The sequence below is a fragment of the Pleurodeles waltl genome, chromosome 11, assembly GCF_031143425.1.
Source record: "Pleurodeles waltl isolate 20211129_DDA chromosome 11, aPleWal1.hap1.20221129, whole genome shotgun sequence".
In the NCBI taxonomy this organism is placed as follows: domain Eukaryota; kingdom Metazoa; phylum Chordata; class Amphibia; order Caudata; family Salamandridae; genus Pleurodeles; species Pleurodeles waltl.
The window spans coordinates 944,288,782-944,315,466 of NC_090450.1; the positions used below are offsets into that span (position 1 = coordinate 944,288,782).

Genomic DNA, 26,685 nt, shown 5'->3' on the forward strand with positions numbered 1-26,685 from the left:
ACGACACAGTCGACCATCAGGCCAAACACTGAAAGTGTGCCAAGGTTGGTGGCACTGCACCCCCTGGTGGCTGTACCGTACCAAAACCCTGGGTACTGGTCGGCTGACTTCGGACAACAAGAAAACCAGCTCCCCCAGAGCTGAAAAAGGATCAGGAGGAAGCCCCAGTTAAGGGACTTCAGGAACACCCCGGACCTCCCACCAGAGTGCACCCGTTATCCTGTAAGCAGCCTTCAAAGAGACTTGCCTCCAGCTCTAAGGGCTCCATTGCGCACAACATCGGGATCAGCAACTCGCTCTGCACCCGGCCACCCTGTGCCCAGCAACAAGAAACCAGCTTTGCTCCAAGGGTCGCTCAACCCTTGTGACCTCGACACCCAAAAGGGACCCAAAGGCACCACCTTTAAATTTGCAAGAACCACACCTTTCCAAGTAGTCCCCCTCGGTGGCCCTGCATCTACTCCAAGAGGCTTTTCAACGCTGCTCTCACCGGAACCGGGACCACCAGAACCTCTCCAGCTGGCCCAGTGTGCCCACAGATGACCTCAACCAACCTGCAAAAGAGGAACCTGGTAACACAACTGTGCGATTTTATATGCATTTTTAGAAGTGCCTGCCTATAGATTCCTATGGTGCGTAATTACGCAAAGAAAGACTGCATTTATTAAGACTTCAAAAATCCATATCTTAAAAAGTACTTAATCAATTTTGATAATCTTGGTCTAAAAATTGTATACAAATCTTAAGTATTTTTATAAATTGGTCCAAGTTATTCCTTCGAATATGTGAGATGCATGATTCATACTGTGAGTACAACAAATGCTTTGCACTTCTCCAAGATTGGCCTAACTGATTGACCAAGCTACCTCAAAAATGATAGCATTAGGTGATCTAGTTTTTGCCTCTGGAAACCAATGTTGCCTGGACCCCCTGCACAGTGTGCTTAGTTTAGCACACTACATAGAGGGCCAGACTCCTACAAATTTGTCTTTCGCTGTCTGTCTTAATGTTTCCAACTTTTCCATTATCACTTCTCAGGGCCCTCTGTATGTGAGGAGACACATTGTGCCTGGAGACACTTTGCGTGCATGGAGACATCAGAAGACTATGGGGGACTTTGGGTTGTGCAGAGAATTTTTAGAGTTTAATTTTAAATCCTCCTGCTTGGAACAGGACAAAGACTGGTTTCCATATTGCAGGTCTCTACAGTAGAATGGTGGAAGAACAACAGTGTTGTGGAATGTGGCCTCGAACGATCACCAGTGACTGAGATTATTTCAAACATTTCTTTCATCATCTTATTTGTTGCATTAGATGTCCTACATATGATGGGTATGACTAAATATGGTTCTGTACACACCGTGCTACAGGACTGAATCAATAACTTGAGGGATGCTTGTGTTCCCTTGGAAAGGATCTTAACCAGCAGTTCAGGCAGGACTGTTCTCATTGGAGCAAAACCAAAACTGATTGGCACATAGCGGGTTTCGGTCTGGAGTGGCATAGTGGGTGAAAAACAATAGCCTGTAATGCAGCCGAAATGACTGTGATTGCTTCCCTCACCTTGTTATATGTTGCCTCCCAATAGTATATTTGCCAGAATTCAATATGGTAGTAAAGCAATTGCCCTTGCAGCAAGTAGCAATGTCCTGCAGTCTTGGGTCTACTGCTGCTTTAACAAACTGTTTGATTCTGGACAAATCATACTTTCCTTGTGCTTCCACCCACTAGTCTGAAAATATGTCCGTGCTTTGATTTAATGGGAGAAATAACCACTGAGAGCATACTCCTGGGAAAGATCATCATCATGTTTATCAGAGATGACTGGATCTGCATCTCAATAGCTGAATGTGCTCCTGAAGGTGCATTGTGCAGGGCCCCTCCCATGCTGCTCGCCTTCCTTCTAGCTGCCAGTAGGTTCTTCTTTTACATCTCATAAAGGGCTGAAAGAGCAGAGAACCCTCCTTTGATAGGGTTAAATGGGGTGGGGAACAACAATGTAGGACAATTGGCATCCCACAGTGTCTCTGTGAAGGCAAGAGTAGGACAAGAACCAGAACTGCAGGGAAACCTACAAAATGCAGATGCTGGATGGTTGACCACCCTAGTCTGTCTGCCTGTCGCTATCCATTCCTGCATCTATCCGTATTTACCTATCTAGCTCCTGTCTCTTTATATATTCCTATCCTTCTGCCTGCCACGCCGCCTCTCGGTATTTCCGTCTCAATCTTCCATGCTTGTACCACGAACAAATATTCATAGCTTAAATGTTTTAATATAGGCATTCCTTATTTTCTTTGAAGAACAATGTGCTACTGCTACTTCAAGATATGTTCAGAAAAAATACATGCCTGCGGAACATTATTCAGCAACTTTAGGCATGTGTGACCATTGAGGAAAAGCCTCAATCTTTTCTAGGCTACTTTTTCTTGAATATTGGTGACCCTCACTGCTTTTGTAGAGTTCCATTCATGTCTGTTTAGTTGGTCAATTCTTAGTGCCTCCATAATGGAACTAATCTATATAGTGAGTCGCAAGCCGATTTTTGATGGGTCGTAAACATTCAAGCAATAAATAAGGATGCTTTTAAATTCTGTATTTATCTTGTCACATTTGCTGTGCTTCAAAGACTAAATTCAAATGTCAGTTTATTCTTCTGACAAATTGCTGTTATTGTTTTAACAGTAGGATTGGTGTTTACTCTGACTTTGCAGTACAAGAAAGAAAATTAAAGAGAATTATGTGTGCAGAGAGTGTGAAAGAAAAGGCTGTAGGACGTCATTGTTTATAACACCCAGCAAAAACTAAATACCTGTAAATGAACTGTATGAATTCAGCAGTTAAGAAAGTGAAAATGGAGCACCTTTTTTGAAATTTTTAAGTGGTGATGGAAGCAAAGATTTAAATAGGATCAAAACAAATCAAAGCACTTTACATGGTGATACACAAATGATAAACACTCACCGAAGCCCAATTTCCACACATTATCATTTGTATGCAAGAGAGTTTTATCAGTAAAACTGTATGTCAGTGCAAATTTAGGAGCCATTTCAATGAAAAATGTGCTTTCTTTAAATGACAGTCCACTACCACATCATGCTTTAGTTACATTAAAAAATCACCCACCTCATGTTCATTATAGTTAAGTGGCTCTCAAAGGTTTGTCATATAAAAAGTGGATCATGGGTCTAAAAGGTTTAGGAAGCACTAATCTAGAGTGATTGGGGATGGTTGTTTCCCCTCCCCCACTGTTGACCTGTTCCTTTCTAGTCTGTTCTGATTGGTCAGTTCTTGATTCCTCCAGTGTAGGATTGGTGTACAAGACAGTGGGGGATTGCTGGACAAGACAGAGGTTCTGATCTTTGGAAACAAAAGCTCCCTATGGGATACATTCTGGTGGGCCTCAGAACTCTGACCTACTCCACTCCTCACTGACTATGCAAGGAGCCTAGGCATCATTCTGGACAACAAGCTAACCATGACAACTCAGGTCAACTCCTCCTACTTCTTCATCCTCTACATGCTTAAAATGGCTACCCCAAAGCTCAAGACGCACCATCACCCAGGCCCTCATCTTCAGCAGACTAGACTATGGCAATGCTCTCAATGCAGGGATTGCAGCCCACCTCATCCGGCGACTACAGACCATACAGAATGTCACAGACAGACTTGTCCTAGATCTCCCTAGATGAACCCACATCACTCCCTACCTCAGGGAACTTCACTAGCTTCTTGTACAGAAAAGATGCCAGTTCAAGCTCCTGACCCACGGCCCTACACAACTGCAGTCCCGCCTACTTGAACCACTGCCTGAACTTCCTTCAGCCCACCCGACACCTCCGCTTCGCTTCCCTTTCTCTAACCCTCACTCTGCATCTGATGAGCAGATGCGGAGGTCGCTCCTTCTCCAACCTAGCTGCAAAGATATGGAATGAGCTACCCTTTCATCTTTGGACCTCCCAATCTTTTCCAGAGTCACGAAAGTCGCTGAAGACCTGGCTATTTGGCTAATAAACTGGACCCTCCCAGCGCCTCAACACCCTCACGGGTGAGAAGAAGCGCTCTGCAGTTCTGTTGATTCAGACAGTTATGTCACTGGTCTCCAATAGCACATATCTGTCAGCTTTCACTCATTGGTGTTAACTTACGAGATACCTGCTTTGTGCATCTCTAGAGAAAATCATGTTTTGGTTTTGTAATGTTACAATTTGTAGCTTGTTTCTTTTGCATCCCCTCAGTCTTAAATCAGGGGTCTTCAAACTAGGGAGCGGGCTCCCGTAGGGGGGCCTCGAGTGTTCCCGGGGTGGCGCCAGGCTCTGGCCAAAAGAAGCATTATGCAGATAACAGTGCTTTGTTTTAAGCAGAGAAGGACTTATTGTATTTTCAAAAAGGCAACAGAACTTAACTCCTATGGTTAAAAAATCCTACACATATTAAACATGGTCAATTTATTAGATTAATTGTAAAACAAATTCTGAGGTGGGCCCCATGATTTTCTTTTTCCACCTAGGGGGGCGCAGCATTAAAAATGTTGAAAACCAAAGGTCTAAATCAATATTATTAAATTGTAACAGTTGTGTCATCCTAGTGTAGAACCCCCAGTGACTGTTGTGCATGTGATTAGGCAACATCCAATGAGGGTGCTACCTCTGAGCATGTGGTCATCACTGAGGTAGTGATGACAAGAGATGAAAACTTTGGCCTCGATCATCTCGTATTATGCACTTGTAATGGCGGCTGATACAGTCATGTGGCCTGAGATCATCAGGTCCTTTAAACCTCTATATATCAGAGCATCCCCTGGTTCAGTGGTTTCTCGCAGGCAGTGTGCCATAAACTGAAGGTTATTACAGGCACTCCCACCTCTCAAGTTTATTTCAGTCATTATGGAAGATAAGGGGGTTATCTCTGACCCCAAGTAATGCCGCTTATGCTAATATAAAGGCACTTGGAAGAGGCGCAAAGTCCAAGCCAAGGCCTTGATTAAGATTTCTGCAAGAGTTTAGCCATACCGTCTGCATGGTCATACCTGTAAGAGGGTTCTAAGAACCTTTGCGTTACACTGTGTACCAAGGATCTGTGCCAGGCAGGACTGTACCTTTATAAAGGATTCAAGAAGCTTTCACTTGTACAGTGTACCAAGGGTCCTTATCAAGCACCGGTACACATTTATGAGGGGTTCTAAAAACTTTCAGTTACACTTTGTACCTAGAATCCATGCCAAGTGCTTGAATATCTTCAAAAAGGGTTCTAGAAACATTCAGGCATACAGAGTATCTAGGATTCATGCCAAGCACCAGGGTACTTTAGAGAGGGGGTCTAGAAACTTTCAGTAATACCGTGTCTAGCTAGGGTTCATGCCAAGTGCTGGTGTATCTTTATGAGAGTTCTAGGAACTTTCACTTGTACTGTGTACATGGTCTATGGCAATCTCCGGTGTAGCTTTAGTAGGGGTTCCAGACATGGTCTATGTCAAGAGAGAGTGTACCTTTAAGAAGCGTTCTAGAAACATTCAGTTTTACGATGTACATGGTCTATGTCAAGTGAGTGTACCTTCAAGAGGGGTTCTAGAAACTTTCAGTTATACTGTGTACATGGCCTATGTCAAGAGAGTGTGTACCTGTAGGAGGGGTTCCAGAAACTTGCAGTACAGCACTATCTATGCCAAATGCCAATGTATTTTTTTATTAGGGGTTCTGGGAACTTTCAGCAATACTAAGTGTACTTAGGATCCATGCCCAGTGCTGGTGTATCTTTATGAGGTGTTCTAGAAAAGTTATGCTTATGCTGTGTACAATGTCTATGCCACGCAGAAGTGTACTTTTATGATGTTTTTGCATGTTGTCAGGCATACAGTGTATCTGTGGTTATGTGAACCTCAGTGGAACTCATGCTTATAGGCAGACTGTGTGGGTCCAGGCTAATGACAGGGTACAAAAGGGCTTCTGCATTCTTTCAAGTGCATCTTGTGGAAGCCTTGTATCTAATGTGCATGCCAAGCCCACTTTACCTTCACTGAGGTATCTAGAATATTCTAGGCAAGTCCCAGGTATATCTTATTCCCTTAGTTCATGCCAAGCCTGACGGTTCTCTTCTCCAAGGTTACCGGGATGTGACAGATACATCCATAGAGGTGGTAGGGCTATTTACAAATGCAGGTTACACTTATGAGTAATTTACATGTGTTACTTTACTCTTATACTTCTGAGTAACGCTACAACTACTTGGAGGTATTCACTAAGTCCAAGGCAAAGTTGAGACCACACATGGCCATCCAGTGGCACTGCAACACTCTGTCATAGAAAATAATGGGAGCAGGGATTTAAATATAAACCCTATAAGAAATAGCATTAATTTAAAGGAAATAATTTCAAATAGTTACAAATATAAATAAACTGAACTTTATGGTGAAAATATAAAAATAGGGGAGCATGTCCGTGGCCACATGGAGTTGGGTGCATCATTGCTGAGCTCTGGGAGAGAGGCCAGCAAGAGTAGCGAAAAAAGAGAGACACTCCAGGGCGGGGACAGCGGGGCCACCACCATCTTGCGTCGATCAGAAGAGACCAGCTGTCAACAAGGAGCGCTGGGAGCAGCTGCGTCGGGTTAAGGCTGGGCCAACAGATAGAGTCGGGCCCGAGTTGCCTGAGGTAGCAGAGGAGGCGAATTGATGAGCTCTGAGGCCTGTATAGCCAGTGGGGGATATGAAGAGGAACCCCTAAGAGGAGAGGGCACCAAAGGGGTGCCCTGGAGGGACAATGTCTGGCAGCGCATGAGGTAGGACTTGCCGGCAATTTGGCAAGAAAGGATGTGGTTGATTGGCCTTTCTGGACTTCCCTAATATTTTAAGACCTGACTCAAGCGGGCAAAGGAGGCCCATGCCACTCGAGGTATCCCAAACCCCCCCCCCCCCCAATCTTCTCTGCTCCTTGACTGTTTGCCCATGAATTGTGAGCCATTGGGTGAGCGGGGGTGAGACAGTGCTCCCAGCCCTATGGAAGTAAGGAGGGGCCAGTTGCTAGCCGTTGCCTTACCACAATGAAGCGCAGAGGACCCCCCCCTGTAAATACGTGGGGGGTACTGCCATCGTAAAGCGAGGAGGGGCCCTGACGATGGAGGAGTCCCTACTTTTGAGTGGGAAGTGGCAACCGCCGGTGTCAGCCTGGATGATCAGGACACACCATACCTGTTCTTCCAGATATAGTGGCCAGAGCGGACCACAGGAGGTAAAGTACCCCTGGTGAGTCAAGGGGGTGAGGAACAGACTTCAGGCAAGTGGGGAAAATGGTCCGTCCAAAGCTGCCAAACCCTTTCCAGCGGAGGGTAGCTCCAAAATGGAGACTGATAGTAACATTAGGAAGGATGCAACAGTGGATAAAGGAATGGAAGCACACACTATGAACATATTGACAGCTATTAAGGAGACTAGGGCGGCCTAGGATACTAAAATCACCACTATGGTGCATGAGGTGAACCTATTACGAACCGATCATAGGAAGCTAGCAGACAGAGTACCGAAAGCCGAATCCACCCTTGCACAGGTCAGACCCACAGGGTCTGAAGATGCAACCAGAATAAGGGAACTGGGGAAAATGGTGGCCAGCCTCATGGAAAAATGGATGATGCCGAGGGTAGATCCCGCCGCTATAATGTCCAAATAGTGGGAGTACCAGAGAAAGCAGAAGGCCCCAGCATGGAACTATTCCTAGAGGACTGGCTGTCCTCAACTGTGTTGGAGGAAAAAATATTTTAAAAAGTGGTTCACACTGGAACAGGTGCACAGAGTCACCAGGAGGTCACCACCCCCTTGGTGCATCACGAAGGTCTATAGTAGCCAGACTGCTGAATTTCATCGAAGGGATGCTATCCTGAAAGTGTCACGAAAGTGGGGACCGTGGGAGGTGGAAGTAGCAACTGTAAACATCTACCTGGATTATACCGCCATTGTGCAGCTTCAAAGGGAAGCCTTCCTGGGGGGGTAAGAGATATCTGAGAACATTGGACCTGTGCTATGCCCTCCTGCTCCCTGCCAAGCTTTGCATAATAGCCCAGGTAGAGGCACGCTTCCTTCTAATGGCGAGGAGGGTTGGGACTGGCTTGAAAGACATTGCTCCCCAAACCCTGAGATCAAGACCTTGACCCAAGCAAAGGGCTGGCAAAAACGTAGGAAGTGCTGCAGGGCAGCAACAATGACTGGCCCCAACAAAGGACCAGGCGGAGACGCTAAGAACCAAAGTGGTGGCAGACATACAACAACATTGTGCTCTGGAATCTGCTAACAGATAGAATGTGATGGTAGAGGACACAGACGGATTCCGCAAAGACCACTCAGACCTGGAGGAGGACTGGGTTGACATGATTCCCTCAGTCATCACCTTGATAACAGCTGAGGAGATTATTTGAGACTGGCCTTGAAAACCGTTGGAGAATGAGCTGAGGGGAGGTTATCTCTGCATACATTGCAGAAGGAGATCGATAACACATGCCAATTATTACTCGCGGGTAGAGCCTTCCCTTCAAGCAATAACAATATTAACATGAAATACTTGACAATTTCTAGAGTGTTGTTAGCACATAAAGTTGAGCAGTTAGAGCGATGGACATACCATGCATTGGGATGGCGGCCAGTTTGAAGACCACATCAGGGTAAGGTAGGGTGGCACGCGAGTTGTGTTAGAGTTAAACAGATGGGAGTGACAGAGGAGAAAAGGGAGTAGGTATGGGGAACACTCCATCCAGGAGGGGAAGATACATACAATAAGAGGATCAGAAATGGCAAATGTGAAGATGTCTCCCCTTAAGATATTAATGCACCATAAGGGCACTAACTGTGGATTGCTAAGCAGGGGAGAATATACAGTGGCCTGTCACTCTGGCTATACCTTCAGATCCAGAGAGGTTGCAATACTAATAAAGAAAGCTATGACATTTCATGTGACCCAGGTCAGGGCAGATCATTTGGGATGTTATACAGTAGCCCTGGGAAGTTGGGAAGGGGAAACCCTAGCTTTAGTAAATGTCTGTGGTCCAGCTGGGCTCCAAGTTGATATCCCACAGCAGCAGAGATGCCTGCTCCTAGATCTTCCACAAGCCACAACCATTTTGGGTGGGGACTTTAACGTGACACTACATCCACAGCTGGACAGATCCCATACAACACAGGCATGTGGCCGATTGCCAGGGAAACTAGAGAGCTTTGTACGAGCAGTGGGACTTAGCAACATGTGGAGATACCTGCATGAGTCCCGAAGGGAGTATTCATAATGTTCTGGAGCCCTCAACACTTCCTCCAGAATAGATAACTTTTTTGAATAGATTACCTTTTTATATCACAGGATACGCTACACAGATTCCCTGATGCCGAATACAGAGCAAGGGGTGTATCAACCCTCTCACCTTTAAGCATTTCCCTAGCAACATCACAAAAAAGGGGAGACTAGTGTGGAGAACGGCAGTGTGGAGACTCACAAATAGATCTGTGGTATAACACCTCAGAAAAGCCACACAACATTATTTTAAAGAGAACACTCTCAGAGACACAACGCTATGGAACGGTGGGAAGTATATAAGGCCACATTAAGGTGAGTTATTATATCAGATGAAATAGGGGAAAAAGACAAAGAGCGCAGAGATGCCTCACGCTGGAAAAAGATAGCCAACCTTGAAAGTACATTGGCCCGACAACCCCGAGATGAAAGCAAAATAGAAGACTATCGCCCATTGGCCATGGATAAAGTTAAAACGACATACCTAGCCAGGCAAAATCAACTATACAAAGTAGAAGACAAGGCTGGGAAACTCCTGGCATGACTCCACACTAAAGAACTGAGCAGGAGCCACATTAGGGATATTATGGCACCAGATGGCTCCAGGGTAATGGGTAGCAAAGAGATAGCTCACTGTATGCAGGATTTCTGTGCTACACATCCAGCATCCACCATTCAGGCCCTACAGGCCTTTGTATGGGACTGACCATGTAGAGGGCCAGATAGGGACCAGACTCAGGAGTTAGAGCAGGAACTGGCAAAGTAGGAAGTAATCCTAGCCCTGACACAGATTCACTCTGGGAAAACCCCGGCCCAACTGGACCAGCGGCAGGGCAGAAGTTTTCAAACGAATGGCAAGCAAGGAAGCAACATCACTGCATAGTATGTATCTGAAGGCATACTGGGGGGTGGGGGAGGAATTCCCAAGGGACTTGTGCAATGTAACAATTTTTCTTATCCCAAAGGAAAGGAAGCCTAAAGACAGGTAGGATTCATAAAGGCCAATTTGGCTCTTAAATGCAAATATGAAAATACTGGCCAAAGCATTAACTAAGAGACTTTGTGAGGTGATTTTAAATCTGGTCCATCCCAACCAGAACGAATTCATACTGCAACAATCAAGCGAGCTAAACTCTGGCGTCTGTACAATAATGTAACAGTGACAGGGTAGCTCAAGAGGCCATTGGTGGTGTCGTTTCTTGATGCCCATAAGGCATTTGACTCATTAGAATAGCCCTTTATGATTGCCATCATGGAGAAAATGGAAATTGGTCCCAAATCCCTGAAATGGGTCATGCTCATCTTCACAAAGCCCAGCGCTACAACTAAAGTAAATGGGATCCTATTCAAAGAGTTCCCTATCCGCAAAGGGATCCTATTCAAAGAGTGCAAGGCTGCCCCCTGTCGCCGCTGCTGGCAATAGAAGCCCTGGCTGAATGGATTAGGATAGATGTGAAGTTGTGCGGCTGGTGGTGGGGAGACCCCTGGGAGGAAAGAATATGTTTATATGCTGATTATATCCTGTTGTATTTAGTGGAAGTAGAGATCTCCCCTGCATGACTGAAAGAGAGTTTTACAATATATATGGTGAATGCTCCAGCATCGGTATACATTGGGAAACATCCCTTATCTTCTCAATGGACACTTGTAAACCTAAGGATACCCTCTCTTTAGCACTACAAGTGGAAACACAGCATTTCAAATACTTAGGGTTATGGATCTCCAGAGATACCGCACACATTACAACCAGGACCGGCTTAGGCACTGGTGGCACCTATCGCGATAATCTTTTTCGGCGCCCCCGCCCTTCAGTGACCTCCTCGGATACCTTCACTGTCATTTGGCAAAAGTGCCCCTCATCTCTCCATAGCCCCTCTCTCCCATATATTCAATTGTTTTAAAGCGGTGAAAGCTGGCCTTCCACGCAGCTATCCACATAAAATACGGATCTGTTCTTTGCAGCAGGAATATTAACCCTCTACCCTACTTTATGGCAAGCCAAACCACTACTAACCAAAACTCTGATCTCTTTCTTTAGCAGGAACATTAATCACGAGTTATTTTGACATTTATATTACTGCCAGAAAGCGGGACGCACAAGGAACTCTTCAGCAGGTGCTTTTAAATCGTACGTTACTGCTAAACAAAGTGCCTCCCCTCCACACGAGGTCAGTGACCCCTCCCATCCAGAACAGCACCCAGTGCGGGCTGCACCGGTCACACCGCCCTAAAGCCGGCCCTGATTATAACGATAACCTGGCCCCATTATTGGTCAGGCTAATACTGCAGAACAGCCCCATGCCGTCCCAGACCTCTTCTTCCAGAGGGTTAATAGGTTGATACGATCCTTGCTGTGGCGGAACAGACCACCTCAGATGGCCCTGACCACCCTTGAAAGATCGGTGTTTGAAGGGGCATAGTACTGCCAGAAGTATGTAAATATTATGAGGCGGCCCAGGTTGGAATATTCAATGAATGGGCGTATGCTTCAATGGATGACTCCGCCTATAGAATGGACCGGGAGAACCTAGGAAACGGGGGCTACTGCATACATTGCATGGAGGGAAATGAGCACAGGGTACCCCGCCAGTGACTGTAACGGTCGTAAACACCTTGAAAAGCTTAACAGGGAGACGAGCTGGGATAAAAGACTGAGGCCCATATTTATACTTTTTTAGCGCCGCATTTGCGACATTAATTGACTCAAAAGCAGCGCAAACGTACAAAATACAATTGTATTTTTCTACGTTTGCGCTGCTTTCGCGTCGAAAAGCGGCACAAATGTGGCGCTAAAAAAGTATAAATATGGGCCTGACATCGAAAACCCCCTCTGGTGGGATACAACACTCACCCCGGTTACGGAAATATTAGTCTTTAAACAATGGGATAACAATGGCCTAGAGGATGTCTGGGACACAAACAGCATTGTACTGTTTGCACATCTCCGGGCAGAATACAACATGGCTGCGACGCAGGTGTTAAGATATTTACAAATACGTCATGCGCTCCAAACAAGGACCCCCAGGGGAAGGAAACAGTGGAGAAATCCCCGCTAGAAAGGAGACAGATGGACACATGACTAAAAAAGGCTATCCCCCTCACAGACACCACACTGATGAGGACCACACCGGGGGTCCTGGTATAATGGAAGGCCTGATGGCCGAGAGATATAGGGAAACTAGACGACTAGGACTGGAGAGAGGTGCAACAATTTCCGAAGGCATTAAAGGCGAGTTTCCATCTAATCCAGTTGAAAATGTGACACAGAATATACTACACCTGAACACTGTTATATAAATGGGGAGAGCAGAAGATGACAGATGTCTGACAGTGTGGCCATAAGTGTACTTTCCTTCTAATGGGAATGCCCCAGACCACAACCCTTCTGGAGGAGGCCACAGGCCTGACTATAGAGGCAACCACCACCTTGATACTACTGGGTGTATGAATTGACGCTGCTCATAAACCTGGGTTATATAGTCGCGAAAAGAGAGATAGAGAAAATATGGTCTGGATGGTAAATGGGACGGTAAAAGGTTATAGAGAATTGGCAGTGAACAGCCAGCTGTTGGCTCGGAAGGTGGGTGGAAGAGGTAGCCAGAGCATAGGAACATCAGAGGATATAAGTGACAAACCTCAGTTTGTAAACAGTGATATCCTGAAGGGAACTCAGCACCAAGCTTATGGTCTTAATGTAGGCTGTATAAGAGGGGTGTGGAGGGAGGGCACCTGTATCACCGCTGCATTTGTTTTACATTGATCGTCTGTGTTGAGACCTTGCTTCAGTGGAGAATAAATACAAAAAGAAAAGAAAATAGTACATATTTATAATTTAATTACAAAATATTTCAATAACCTTTTGTGAATTTAAAAAGTAATATAACAATACATTTTATTAAAATGTAATTAAATTACTTTCTATTAATCATATAGATCCCTTTTCATAATTATTAATGATAATTATGACAACATTCATTTTTTATTTTAGGTGGGAATTTATTTTTGAATAATAAACTTGAAAACAATGCTCAGAAAAACGCTGGCATGGACTTGTTCGACAGAGCACACTGAGCATATAGAATTGAAGTTTTTCTTTCTGTTTGTGATAGAACACCAGACTTGTTTTTTTGAATGATCATTACAGTAGACTTTATCTCATGTCTCTTTTTTGTTTAATTTAGTAGTATAAATATGGATCATTTTTCTGTATTTTATTTTTTTTTGCAAACTACTAAAGGATCTTTATTGGTTTTACATATAAATTCACAGTAACTTGTAGTATCTATGTTTGAAAGATACAAATTACATAGTATACCACCCAGATCATTAGATCATTCTCTTCTGTTTATGAATGATTTGAGCTGAATTAAAGAAGTAAAAATACAGACTAATTCTTTTAAGACCAGTAACTCACAAGATGTGTCACATTTAGGTTTCCTGTAGCTCCTAGATCTAGCCTCCGTGTTCAGGGCACTGTAGGTACCTGAAAATCCTGGCTGCAAATTTGTGCATTCTGAGGTATAGGCTCTTTATATTATCTGGCACGTGTAAAACTGACATTGAAGACAAACAAAGGCGCCACACATCTCGTGGCCTACAAATGTCGAACACAACTCTGTCATGTATTGGTTGAGTCTGTAAAGTGTTTATTGCAAAAATTAATAGCCTGTGAATCACAGAAACTACCAACAAGGGGATCCTGCATATACCGGCAAAGCCAACAGTAGACATGACCCCAAAGTATATTCTAAACACGATTTCTAGAGCCAATCACACAATAACATTCTCACCAAAAGTACAAGCAGGAGCATCCCAGAGGTCTTGAGAATTAGTAGCTGGGTTTCACGAGTAGCGAAATGTAAACAGGTTTGTTTGAGCCTGTGCCAGGGCGGTGGAAGGTTATAGTTACCATTGATGTCATTCCCTTTGCGACACCTGACAGTGCCTTTGCCACCCCTAGCTTCAGAGGTGGCAAATTCAGTGCCAGGAACACAGTGGCAGCTCCCCAGTTTGTCGACGTCAATTGGAACTCGCTCTCTTTGTTTTCTGTCAATTTTTTATTACACTAATAGGGAATAAAAATATATTATTCTATGTTAGTGTATCAAAAACGTGAATATCCCCTTCTATGGCAGCTGAGGTAAGTAAAAATGCTTGCAGGTGAGAGTGTGTTTATGTGAGAGAGTATTTGTGTAAGTGTGAATTTGTGTGTATGTGTAAGTATGTCTGTGAGTGAAAATGGAGGTCAAAGGGGACGTGATGTCACTTCGGCTGGCATTTTGGTGAATTGATGCCCACGACAGTTTCCCTGTAGTAAAGCAATTCATGTCTAATTTCACACAAAATAGCAGCCTGTTCTTGTCCTTCTGCAGTCCCAAACTATAACCACAAACCAAGGAGGCTCTAGGTCACTGGTGGACACCAGAACACTTCAAATGGCTGCAGAGAAATCAATGCTACAGGAATGTCGCTGTATTTACTTCAGAAACTTTTACTTTTTTCCACGTCTGTAGTCCCATCCCAAAACTCACTATTGACATCAAAGGAACTGTAGATCAGACATTGCTACACCTGAGTGTTACTTTGTATCTTCGAATTGTAACACTGGCCTATTGACTGCCTACCTCATAGTAAATAACATCAGCGGTTTATCCAAAGACCCAGTGTCTGAGTGAATCGCACACATTGTTACCCCAAGTGATTTCATGACGGCTTCTCAAAGCTTGTCCTAGAGGTAACATAGCGCCAGCCACTTCATAGGCAGCAGCCACCTTCTTGATAACGTCATGCTCAATTAAAACTGTTTAGGGTCATAAATCAGGAACTGTAATGGGCAGATATATCTATTCTTTATGATCGTTCACTATGTAAACTGCTCTGTCTACCTACGATTTTAAAGACGTAGGTGGGTCATTTCAGTTTAAAGAATTTAACGTTGTCCATAGCTCGGTGGGCATTTCCCCCCCGAAGCTGCCCACGCGTACATGTCTGGATCCGCCATAAAGAGAAATAAGTGGCATGAGCGCATAGCAGACCTGTGGTCAGTTATATACTTGAGTTATTTTAAAGACTGATCCCCAATATGAGGGGCTACCTTTTGAAATAACATAAGGAATATCCCCCACACCCTGGGAGTTCTCTCCCTGTGTGTGCACAGCATTTCTGAAATTATTTTTTTCCAGGCGCTGCATGGTTGGTATGGCGGACCCAGACAGACGGAGGTCATGGTGTGGTTGATACGGCTATCCCAGACTGAACAGTGGCCGACTGGTATTGAGTACGCCGCGGATGCCCATCAAGAACACTACATTTCACCAGACTCTAAATGAGGCAGGTGAACTGAGAGTAGGGTGGATGGCACCTCTGCCATTTATTTGTCAAATTTCCTAATTACTTACCTTTGCTAAATGAGACCCATATTCTTTTTAAATGAAATATTTTCGGCTTGACCCTTGCAGTCTCTGGCTGATCCCAATTCCAAAGTGAGAGAAGGGATCTGCCCAGCTTTACGCCCAAGTGCCTGTCTGAACTCCATTCCTAAGTGAGTGAGGAGAGCCTGCTGCTTTACAGTCGAGGACCTGGCTGAACCCTATTCCTAAGTTAGAAAAGGGATCTGCTTTGTTTTACACCGAGCCTGTGACTAAGCCCTCCATCTAAGTGAGTGAGAGGAATTGTGCCACCGCACAGCCAAGTCCCTGGCTGAACCCTATTCCTCAGATTGTGAGGCTGATAGATGGTCCTCATACAAGTGGCCGCAGAGGCCTCACAATTAGAAAAGTGTCTAGGATTTACTGAAGAGACGTTATTCTGTGAGCTTCAGCCCTAGAGCATTAAAACCCAAACTCATTATCCAGGCCGTGGAATGCAGAAGGTGATCAGTCAACACATTCAACTGTCACAATGAAATCTTGTCAGTATCTGGGCTACAATTTGAAAGGATTCTCAACACTTACAACATGTTGGTCTACGTTTCTTCACTAGGTGATTGGGATATTTGTCTACAGTCCACATAAAAACCCTGGTGTACCTTCTTAGGGGTTTCCTTTTGGCACAGGGCCGCTCCTTGGGGCAGCTCTTGTCCTTTACAAATGATCTCATTCATTGGTTGTTGGTCAAGCCCAGGCACAACCTATGGAGGTGCAGAGACATCAGTCCATTAACATTAGTTGCTGAGGAGCTTCCCTGCAGCCTGTGCAGCTGGAACAGGTACAGCCCAAGCTAAATCAAAATCACTTGTATCAAGAGTTACAGAGATTGTCCAGGCATCATAAATACTATGGAGATGATCCACCTACAGTTAACGAGTGGCAAACCAAAGTGTTGGCACCTGACTATCCACGTGGCCGGGTGGGGGGAGGAGGGGGGACGGGGTGTGGAGAACTTGCACTAAATGCAGAGCTTCAGGACACCTTTACAGATCTGCAGCCACTGGTGAGTCTTATGAGTGCAATAAACCTTCAGTCATTGAAAGACCCTGCAGCCACTGGTGAGTCTTATAAGTGCAATAAACCTGCAGTCACTGCAAGACCCTGCAGCCACTTGTGAGTCTTATAAATGCAATAAACCTGCAGTCAGTGCAAGACCCTGCAGCCACTGGTGAGTCTTATAAATGCAATAAACCTACAGTCACTGCAAGACCCTGCAGCCACTGGTGAGTCTTATAAGTGCAATAAACCTGCAGTCACTGCAAGACCCTGCAGCCACTGGTGAGTCTTATAAGTGCAATAAACCTACAGTCACTGCAAGACCCTGCAGCCACTGGTGAGTCTTATAAGTGCAATAAACCTACAGTCACTGCAAGACCCTGCAGCCACTGGTGAGTCTTATAAGTGCAATAAACCTACAGTCACTGCAAGACCCTGCAGCCACTGGTGAGTCTTATAAGTGCAATAAACCTTCAGTCACTGCAAGACCCTGCAGCCACTGGTGAGTCTTATAAGTGCAATAAACCTACAGTCAGTGCAAGACCCTGCAGCCACTGGTGAGTCTTATAAGTGCAACAAACCTACAGTCAGTGCAAGACCCTGCAGCCACTGGTGAATCGTATAAGTGCAACAAACCTACAGTCAGTGCAAGACCCTGCAGCCACTGGTGAGTCTTATAAGTGCAACAAACCTACAGTCAGTGCAAGACCCTGCAGCCACTGGTGTGTCTTATAAGTGCAATAAACCTGCAGTCAGTGCAAGACCCTGCAGCCACTGGTGTGTCTTATAAGTGCAATAAACCTGCAGTCAGTGCAAGGCTCTATGGTAGCGTTGGTGCCCCAGGTACATCGTGGGGCTGTATTTGGAGTCAGTCTTGTCAGGAAGTGCACCCTACAAGAGATAAATTGAGGTCAGGGAATACGGGGGAATTAAAACATCAAACAGCTAAACCCTGTTCCTGCATGACATATTTACATTAATGAATGGAATATATCCAACCCAGTCTCTGACTCTAGTGTAATGCCAATCACATATCTTATTTTATTTTATATAAACCACATTTTATTTTGTTTTATATCATTTTCATAATATATACACCCATTTTCATCCATTTTATGTTCATTGGGCTATCATCAAATGCAATACAAATTAGAAAACAATTATTGAACATTCATATATATTTTTGTTAAGCAAGTCACCATCCGACTTGCATTGTCGTCATCGCCCATTCTGAGCTACATTCATCCACACTCAAAGCACACGCTGTCTCACCGAAACCCTAGCAAGCAGTTTGTATTGTACAATTCTGCTCAATATAGGGACCACTTTTCATTTAGTGATAATCTAGGGTTCCTATGTAATGTTGGCCGACGTACGTTTTGATAGTAACATCTTTTCTACACCACCTTCGTCATGACCTACTACACAATAGGTTAGCACTTTGTGTCAAGGAAACCAAGCTGGGTGGATCTTACACAATACTGCATAATTATATGCTTATATCAATATATGCAGTCCAAATTTCTTATTTATGTCGGTTGTCGATCTGTGACAAAATCATCTCTTGGAGGAGGTAATGCGCTCCATGCCATGTCTAAGCATGCACACTTCATGCCAAGGTGAGGCATGGGACACTACATTTCACGGTCAGGCAAGGCACACTCCATGTCCAGGACACACATGCCATTGTGCTGATTTCAATAATGTCACAAACTCAACTTCTGTTGGATGGACACCCATGTGGCACATCAGGAACTCCAATACCTTATCCCAAGTTAGCATTTCATCTAGTTAATTGAGAAACACTACAGTGGGATCTAAAATTGTAGGGGGGTCGGATAGTAATGCTGAAGCTAAAACTCATAATCACTTTGCCTGCTTAGCTTTGTCTTGCTTTGTATACTTAATTACCTAACTCACTTTAGAGTTTGAGGGGAAAAAACACCAGCGGCACTACAACATATCTGGCTACCAAGAGAGGCACTATTGTACGGTATGCTATGCATTCAGTAATTTCGATGCTAAAAAACATGCAGACAACATTGACCTTTGCTCAGAGTCTAAAATCACAGCTGGGATTTAGAGAGAGAGAACTGTTAGATGGGGTCAACTCCTAAAATAACATGGTGTATGGTCCCTTTACAACATCCTCATCTTGGAAATCTTCATGGAGAAAGCTACTCACAAAACACAAGGGGACAGGGTTCTGTTATGGTTAATATATTATATGGTGACCTTGCTTAAGGATACCCCTCACGGAAGACTCAAGTAGGACAAATTCACAATCGAAGATAGGGTCTGCACTGAAAAGTGCCAAGAGACCAAGTAGTTAGCAAAAACATGCTATATAAAACTGAGTAATAAAACAAAACACAGTGAACTCCCATAAAACGGAATGAATTATTATTATAATAATCCCAGGATTGGCCTCTCAACACAGGTGTGGAGCCAGGGATATCGGGAAAAGCTTGCCGAACCTGAGGCTAAATTTGGACTAATAGATCCTGGGAAATGAGATGAGACTCCTCGCGGAGCCATTGAATTACAGGTGGGCTCAATACCCGTCAACAGAAAAGTGGAAAATCGAATTGGAAGTTGTGCTGCTTTGCTAAAGATAAGGGTGGAAAACTGTAAATTAGCAGAGATGATATTAGAGGAAAAATTATTGGGGCGGGAGGACGGTTGTGAGTGAACACAGGTTATTTAGTGTTTCACAATTCCTTTCTAGCATTCAGTTTTGTGAAACATAACTGAATGGCTGAAGAGACTGAAACAAATCTGACTTTAGAGGGAATCCAGCAAGGGTAGGCGACTCCACTGAATACATTTTCCCTTTGTGTGTACAGATCAATCTGATCTAGTTATTGATGAAACTGCATATATTCACTCCCTCCTGCAAAACTCAGGACTAAACCCATCCAATGGCCAGTAGGTAAGTATCACTGATTGTTGATGACATGAGCATTGGAAGAGCTACTTGAGAAGAATATGGCTGTGACTGTACAATGACTGGAACTGAGTGTTTAATTTCATGTCCTTGAGTATAATTTTTTGAGGGAAGGATCATGCTGAAACCAGTTTTGAGAAAACACTAGATCCACCCTGTTAACTCCGTACTGAGGTTTGTGTTCGACGGAGTATCATGGAGAGGCATTCAAACAATTGAGGAATTCAGTACAGGTCTTACGAGTCCAGGGCAACATCAATGCTATGGGGAATTTCAAGTGACAACATCTGAGCGCCACATAACTCTGCGTCGGGGGTATGCTGTAGAGTCATTGGTAATCCGAAATACTCAAATGGTCACCCATGGTTCCTGATCTGAGGTTGATGAAATTTGTGACTTATGTAAAAAAATAAAAAGCAGCTGCGTTACACGTTTTTTAATATTTGTATTAAATTAAGCAAGTGCGCTTTAGAAACTGAAGAGGACATTTGACCATATAACCATTGAAGAACGTTAGTGGGGTATCAGACTGCACACCCATTGATCCTCTGCCTTCGTGAAGTAATGACAGCCGTACAGAGGAGAAATATATCAAGGGTTGTTTTCAATTGCAATATCTTGCCAGTTATGTGAAGCAAAGGTTTCTAATGTGAGGTGGAATGTTGTGTGCCTGCACATTGGCTCAACCAAGGGTCCATGTCTCCTTTACAAGTGTACCCATAATGAGATGGCATGCAGCAGGTCAAGATTCAAGAAGGAGGTAAGTGAATCAGGACAGGCTCAGAAAGAGAGCAGGCCTGGTACCAGTGTGAGCTGCAAAACCTATGTCTGTGTGACTGATGAGCATGTCAGTGCTTCTGGAATGCAAGGACACCATCTAGTAGCAGTGACAAATTACTACAAAAGGCCTGGGAGAGTTGAAAATCTTTGTACTGTTGCACACCTTGCTAGTGTTTTACTGTGTAACATGGTGGAACTAAATGGTATCTGAATTCGTTTTGAGTGAAATTGTTTAAGGGGGAGCTATGGAAACAAAACAATGAACATAGGATATTCAGGAGGGCAGTAGTGCTTGGCCAGTTGTATTTCTACCTGATCGCCGAGTGACCCAGCCTGTCTGGCCTCTTAGTCTTTTAAAAACATCAACTTGGGGGAATGGCTGCCAATTTCCATGTATGTCACTCGTCTTCTGTTCCTAGCCGTAAAGCCATTTGTGTGCGCTTTCCTTGAATGCTTGCACCCTGCCTGAGGGACAGGCTAATCTGAGGACGTAGAGGAGTTAAGGTATCCAGAAGGGGTGATGAAAAGAAGCAGGAGGCTGTGGAGAATGCTCAAGTAGATCAGATAGATCAGGATGGCCACTAATGGCTTTGTCTTGTCTGTTTCGTTTCTAGGGGGACTCGCAGCGGTGATTTATACTGACACTCTACAGACCATCATCATGCTGGTGGGATCCTTCATCTTAATGGGATTCGGTGAGTAGAGGCAGCAAAGGCCTAGGTAAAAAGATGTTTTTTTTGGGGGGGGGGGGGGTGCGGGGGAGATCATGCAATCAATTGTATAAAGATCAGTTCTATTGTCAACTTCGAAAAGGCAACTTCTGTAACAGAATTTACTGCATCCAGCACAAAAGGTGCCTTTCAGGGCTTGCAGTGCAAAAGAAACATTCTCTATTGATTGATTTAAGAGCGCCCACCATGAGTCATGGGTGTGGGCTAAGTCACATTACCTGGATCCCCAGACTGGGTTACAGGGTATCGATCCCTAAGTAGGGTCATTGTTTGCATCTCTCAGCTGTATTTTAGGGCCTTGATCCCTGACCTGAGACCTAATACCACAAGCCTTTGCTAGATCACATTACCTGAATGCCTCAGATGGGTCCTATGTGCTTGGTCCCTGACTTTGGTCACCAGGTGTTTATCCCTTAGCTGGATCCGTTAACTTAAGCCTAAAGCAGGTTCACAATGTCTGAATCCTTGGGCTGGGTCTCATGTCCTGGATCTCTAGGCTGTGTCCCATGATTTATTTCCCACGGATGGGTGCCGTCACTTGGATCCCAGGGCTGGATCCTATATCTCCAGTTTTCTGGGCCTGAATTTGTGAGTGACATCGTAGGGCCTGGATCCCTGGGCTTGATCTAATGGCTTAGGTCCTGGGCTGTGCCATTAGAACTGGATCTAGTTTACAAGGGATCGATCCCTGGACTGGGTTACTTGGCCTGCTCCCTACATTAGAACACACAGCCAGAATCACCGGCCAGGATCCAATGACTTGGATTATTGGCTGGGTCACATGACCTGAATCTCTAGGCTGGAGCACATGTTATACATCCTTGGGCTAGGTGAAAAGGTCTGAATCCATGAGCTGTGTCAGGGGACCTGATCTGAGAGCTGGGTGTTATGGCCCAAAGCCCTCAGCTCCCTGGGCCACTTGGCTTGAACTTTGAGCTGGGCCATGGGCTCAGAATACCACATTGCTATGTCACAGGACTTGGTTCCCTGGGTTTGGTCAAAGGAATAGTGCCAAGACTCTGAGCTGGGTCACAGATGAATCACGGCACTGACTTACAAAGTTGATTCTCCAGCTTTATCAAGACTGACCCAAACCACTGACCAAAACATATTCTTCTGTTCTTATGTATTTTTCAGCATTTGCCAAAGTAGGCGGATATGAAGCCTTTATGGAAGCATATATGAAAGCTATTCCCAAAAATGTAACTGATGGTAACTTAACAATCGACCCAAAATGCTACACTCCACGACCGGACTCTTTCCATCTCTTCCGGGACCCCATTACTGGAGACATGCCATGGCCTGGAGTCATCTTCGGCTTGTCCATCTTGGCACTGTGGTACTGGTGCACAGATCAGGTAATCCACAGCAGGCACTGCTGGTGTGGGAGTGTAAACGAAGAGTAAAAATAAATTCTGTGGGCAGAGAGAGTCAAAAAATGTTACCTTGGATGGAGGCGTGTGCAAAATTAGCTGCGGGTGGAGAAGAGTCAAGAACAGTTCCACGGCTGGAAGATAGTAAAAAAACAGTGCCATTGGTAGAGGAAAGTCAAAAAACTGTGAAGCAGATAGAAGGGTATCACAGGCGAGGGACCGTACGTGAACTGTCAGCGGGTGAAAGAGAGTCGAAAACCAGTGTTGTGAGAAGGTGGTGCAGAGATGAAGGAAAACATAGTGCTGGGGATGTGGAGTGGAAGGGAGGGGAGTAGAGGAAAAAAACACTTCAGGGGAGAAATATAATCAAAACACACTGGTGCTAGGAGAGTCAAGAACAGAACACGAGAGGAGAGTCAAAATACATGTTGGAACAGTGATGCAAAGGAGAGTCAAAAACAGTGTTGCAAGTGTGGGATGTCACAAAAATGTACTGCAGGAGTGGAGGGCAGGATAGCCAAAGCAGTACTACAAGAGAGTCAAAAACAGTGCTGTGAGACTGAAGAGGAAGAGAGTCAAAAAGACATGAAGAGTACTGAGGGAGTTGAGTGAAGTGGAAGCATTGATTGGTTTGAAGAGTAGGAGAGCCAACATGGTTGTAGGCAAATGGTCTGTATCAGCTGGGTAGACAGCACTGGAAGAGCTTCTGCATCAGGGAAAACAGTGATAGAAGAGGCTCTAGCAGTTGGGCAAACTGATGGGTACGGTGTATACCATCCCAAACAGATGGAGGTCTATAAAAGCCTGCCTAACTGCACTGAGGAGAGCAGCTACCAGCAATGCACAGTAATGTATTAGGATCAGACTGGCCTACAAGGCAGTGCCAGAATGGCTAGTCTGACTGGTCAGTGTGTGGGCCACAGTGTGTAGGCCAGTTTTGTGTGAGTAAATGGACTGGTTTTGTTGTGTGAAGGGCCAGGTTTGTGGCTCTGTCTGGGCAGATGTGGACATCTTTTATATTGACTAGAATGCAGCGGCAAGCAGCACTGTGTAGGTTGCACTATGCGCGCAGAGTAGGTTGCAGTGGGAATATCCTAGTATATAGAAGTAACTGCATCATGTCATATTGGGCCTGCCGCGGAAGGTAATGAACTTATAATTTGAAAATAAATCAGCTTCCACCTCATGTTTTCCCCACGTGTCCCGTGCTATTTGCTCCCCCTATTTGCACAGGCACTGATTGCAGCAATTAATGAAAGCCATCGTGTTCATCTCCTATTGGGCCTGAAACTACAAGACCATAGCTGGTGAACTCTGACTGGCACATTGTAAAGGAAAGAGCAAATTTAAAATTATTCTGCCTTCAACTCTTGCATGGCTGAGTTACGAATCACCTGTCAAAGTAGTTTGCCCTTTATATTCCCACAATATGTCTATTGTTTTCCAGTCTTAACTTACTGTCCACCCCTCCGACTTGTTACAAGAAATTCCCAGGAATGTTCTTTCATTGCTAGGCTCATCTCTGTGAAGCTGTCTACTCCTGCCTGTACACATGGAATCTGACTTTGACACATTTAGGAGATGGCTAAAAACCTATTTGTTCAAGCAGACTTCTAGCTAACCTTTCCCGTCCCTGCCTTTAGTCTCCTTCCCACTGGCCTGTGGGTCAGGTTTCTAAAACTGGTTTCTGCCCGTCATCTTACAGACTCTCCACCAAGTCGTTATCACTTTTCTACTAGCATACAGGGTTGATGGATTCCTTCCATTGATAATACCACTCCCAGGAATGTCTGGTTATTAGACAGAACGTCTTCCATTTTCAGCCTTCTATGTGTATGATCCAAGGCACTCATAGCCTACTGCAGGGCTTTTCGCTGTGCTTTACCAAAAACAAAATAAGTAGGAAGGAGGTAAACTAGAATAGCAATGTAATGCTGATGCAGTCATATGTGACAGCACTTTGTGGTTGGTGGGGCAGAATGTGGCTGAGAGGTCATTAAAATCAAGGTGTAGGGCATGGATTTGTCCTAGTCAATGAGTAGCAGCTCTTCCATGATATTTCGCAATGTTGACTCTCTGCTCCTGAGGGGAATGAACCCCAAATGAAAGTCACTGAAAGTGCCACTGGTTTCAGGTGGACGCATGACTAGTGTTTCAAGTGCCATTGCAATGCAGGATAAGCTTAAGATAAGTCAGTAGCTTGAAAGATTGTATCATTTTGCCAAAGGTTTCTTTACAATTGGGGTGATGATGGTGTGTTTAAGGTCTTGATCCTAAAGAAAGGGAGGCAAGGAGTTTGCCAGTTTGCCGCACAACCCGGCTGAGAGTACCAGAAGGCATGTCATTAGGCTGTGGGTTACCGTAAGACTTATTATAAAGCAAATGCCTCAAACAAAAACAGAATTGACCGAAAACAGTACTCCCCATAATTGCGGTGCTGTGAGCACCTTGCAGACCTTGGACGCAATGCAACTGCAGCTGCTGAACTAATGACAGCTGCGGCCCTGCGATTCAGGCTAACTCCTCTTCCTTTTCACCCCTCCAACAAAATGCTGAACCCTCACCTCAGTCTTGAAAGAGGCTGTCTGTCCCTTTCCAGAAGGAAATGAGCTCCGGCATTTTGTCCCCTACTTTGTGTCACAAAGGTCCCTTCTGCTGTAAGGCTAGCAAGGAAAACGAGTTCCCATTTCTAATGTAAGATCAGTATTGTGATGCAGTGGGCCCCTCAGTCACATGGGGCCCAGTACAGTGTCATCTGTTTCACTAATAATAGTTACTGCCTTGCAAAGCAGTTTCTCTCTGCCATCCCTCTCACTCCCATGCCCAACCCAAGGTGTCTCCTGTGCTTGAGTTTTCCTTTCCCTTAGGCCATTGCCCCAAAGCCCAAAGCATTACTGGCACAGCAAGTATGCACTTGTTCCTTAATGCAAGAAATGAAAGATAGTAAAACAGCCATAATTCTGCAGCACCAAGGATACCTACAACTCTGTGAAGCAGGCTGCCTGTTCTGCCCATCCCTGAAGGCCATCTCTCCTAGGCCTGATGCCCAAAGCAGGCTTTCTGCCACTCGGTGCTATTAAAAAACACCTAGCAACCCCACCAACACCCTGTTGCTTGGGCCTTGTTATATGTGTAGCAAAGGTGCCCTACTACCGCTAGCAAGGAAACAAGGAAATTGCCCTTTTCAAAGTTTTCATATTAGTGCAGGTTGGAGGGGCTCCTGTGATGAGAAGCAGAGAGATGGATAGAGAGGTGTAGAAGAAACATGTCGCATCACCAGAGTGTTTGCTACCTGAAAGAAATGTCAATGTGTGTGATTGGTTAATCACCTAATATAAAGGCTTCTTTGGAGCCAGTAATTACTTTAATTGATGGAGTCACATTAGGCTTAATCGTGAGAAATATATTTTTTTGTAGAGAGAGTATTAAGGTGTTATCAACTGAGTTCTCTAGAATGCCCTTTTAATGGGCACTTAAAAAATGTTTGTGCTAGGCTTTAAAATCTGGTTACTTATTACAAAAGTGTATATTTTTAAAGGACTTGTTATATCTTAAGCACTACTTTTTGTGGCGGCCTATTTTATGTTGTGTAACGCAGTTAATACAGTTTTAAAATAATGACATTCACAGTGCTTTCTATCACAGGCTCGGATCTCATAGTACCTTAAATAAACAAGCCACTCCTCACTCCACCCATCAGGATTTAATTGTGTGACTCTCTGGTCACACATATACACACACATTTTTAGTGATCACATTAACCATCAGAGCCTTCATAACTTTAGAGTACCTTTCCCATCCATTAGTTAAACTTGCATTTATTTTTCATTTAAGTTGTGTGCCTGTTATTTAATATACAAATAACTGAAGGTGAAAACAAGAACAAAATGTGGAATATTTTGTCCATTGTAGCCACATCTTTGACCCTGTCTCCACTCTAACTGATATTGCACAATGGCACTAAGTATTACAGCCCCTCAGTTTTGTTTTACTCTTCAACTGCATGTAAATGAAGACAGCCTAGCAACGCGCTTCCAGAACATCTTCATATGCAAGTAAATGCAGAGGCTTTCACATACCCCCAGGGAATACAGTCACAGACCCCCAGTGGGGTTTGTCCTCCTGTTTGAAGACATCCGCCCTAGAGCCTGCTTGGATGATGAG

The 26,685-nt window shown here is 44.5% G+C and overlaps 1 protein-coding gene across 2 annotated transcripts in view; it reads left to right on the top strand.

Moving 5' to 3' along the window:
* Window positions 1-26,685, top strand: part of LOC138266369 (sodium/glucose cotransporter 1-like) — a 223,536-nt gene that overhangs the window by 137,011 nt on the left and 59,840 nt on the right. For both annotated transcript variants that reach the window (XM_069215104.1, XM_069215105.1), the window contains exons 7-8: window positions 21,032-21,112; window positions 22,286-22,506. In XM_069215104.1, coding sequence (XP_069071205.1) covers window positions 21,032-21,112; window positions 22,286-22,506 — 302 coding nt within the window. The remainder of the gene's footprint in view (window positions 1-21,031; window positions 21,113-22,285; window positions 22,507-26,685) is intronic.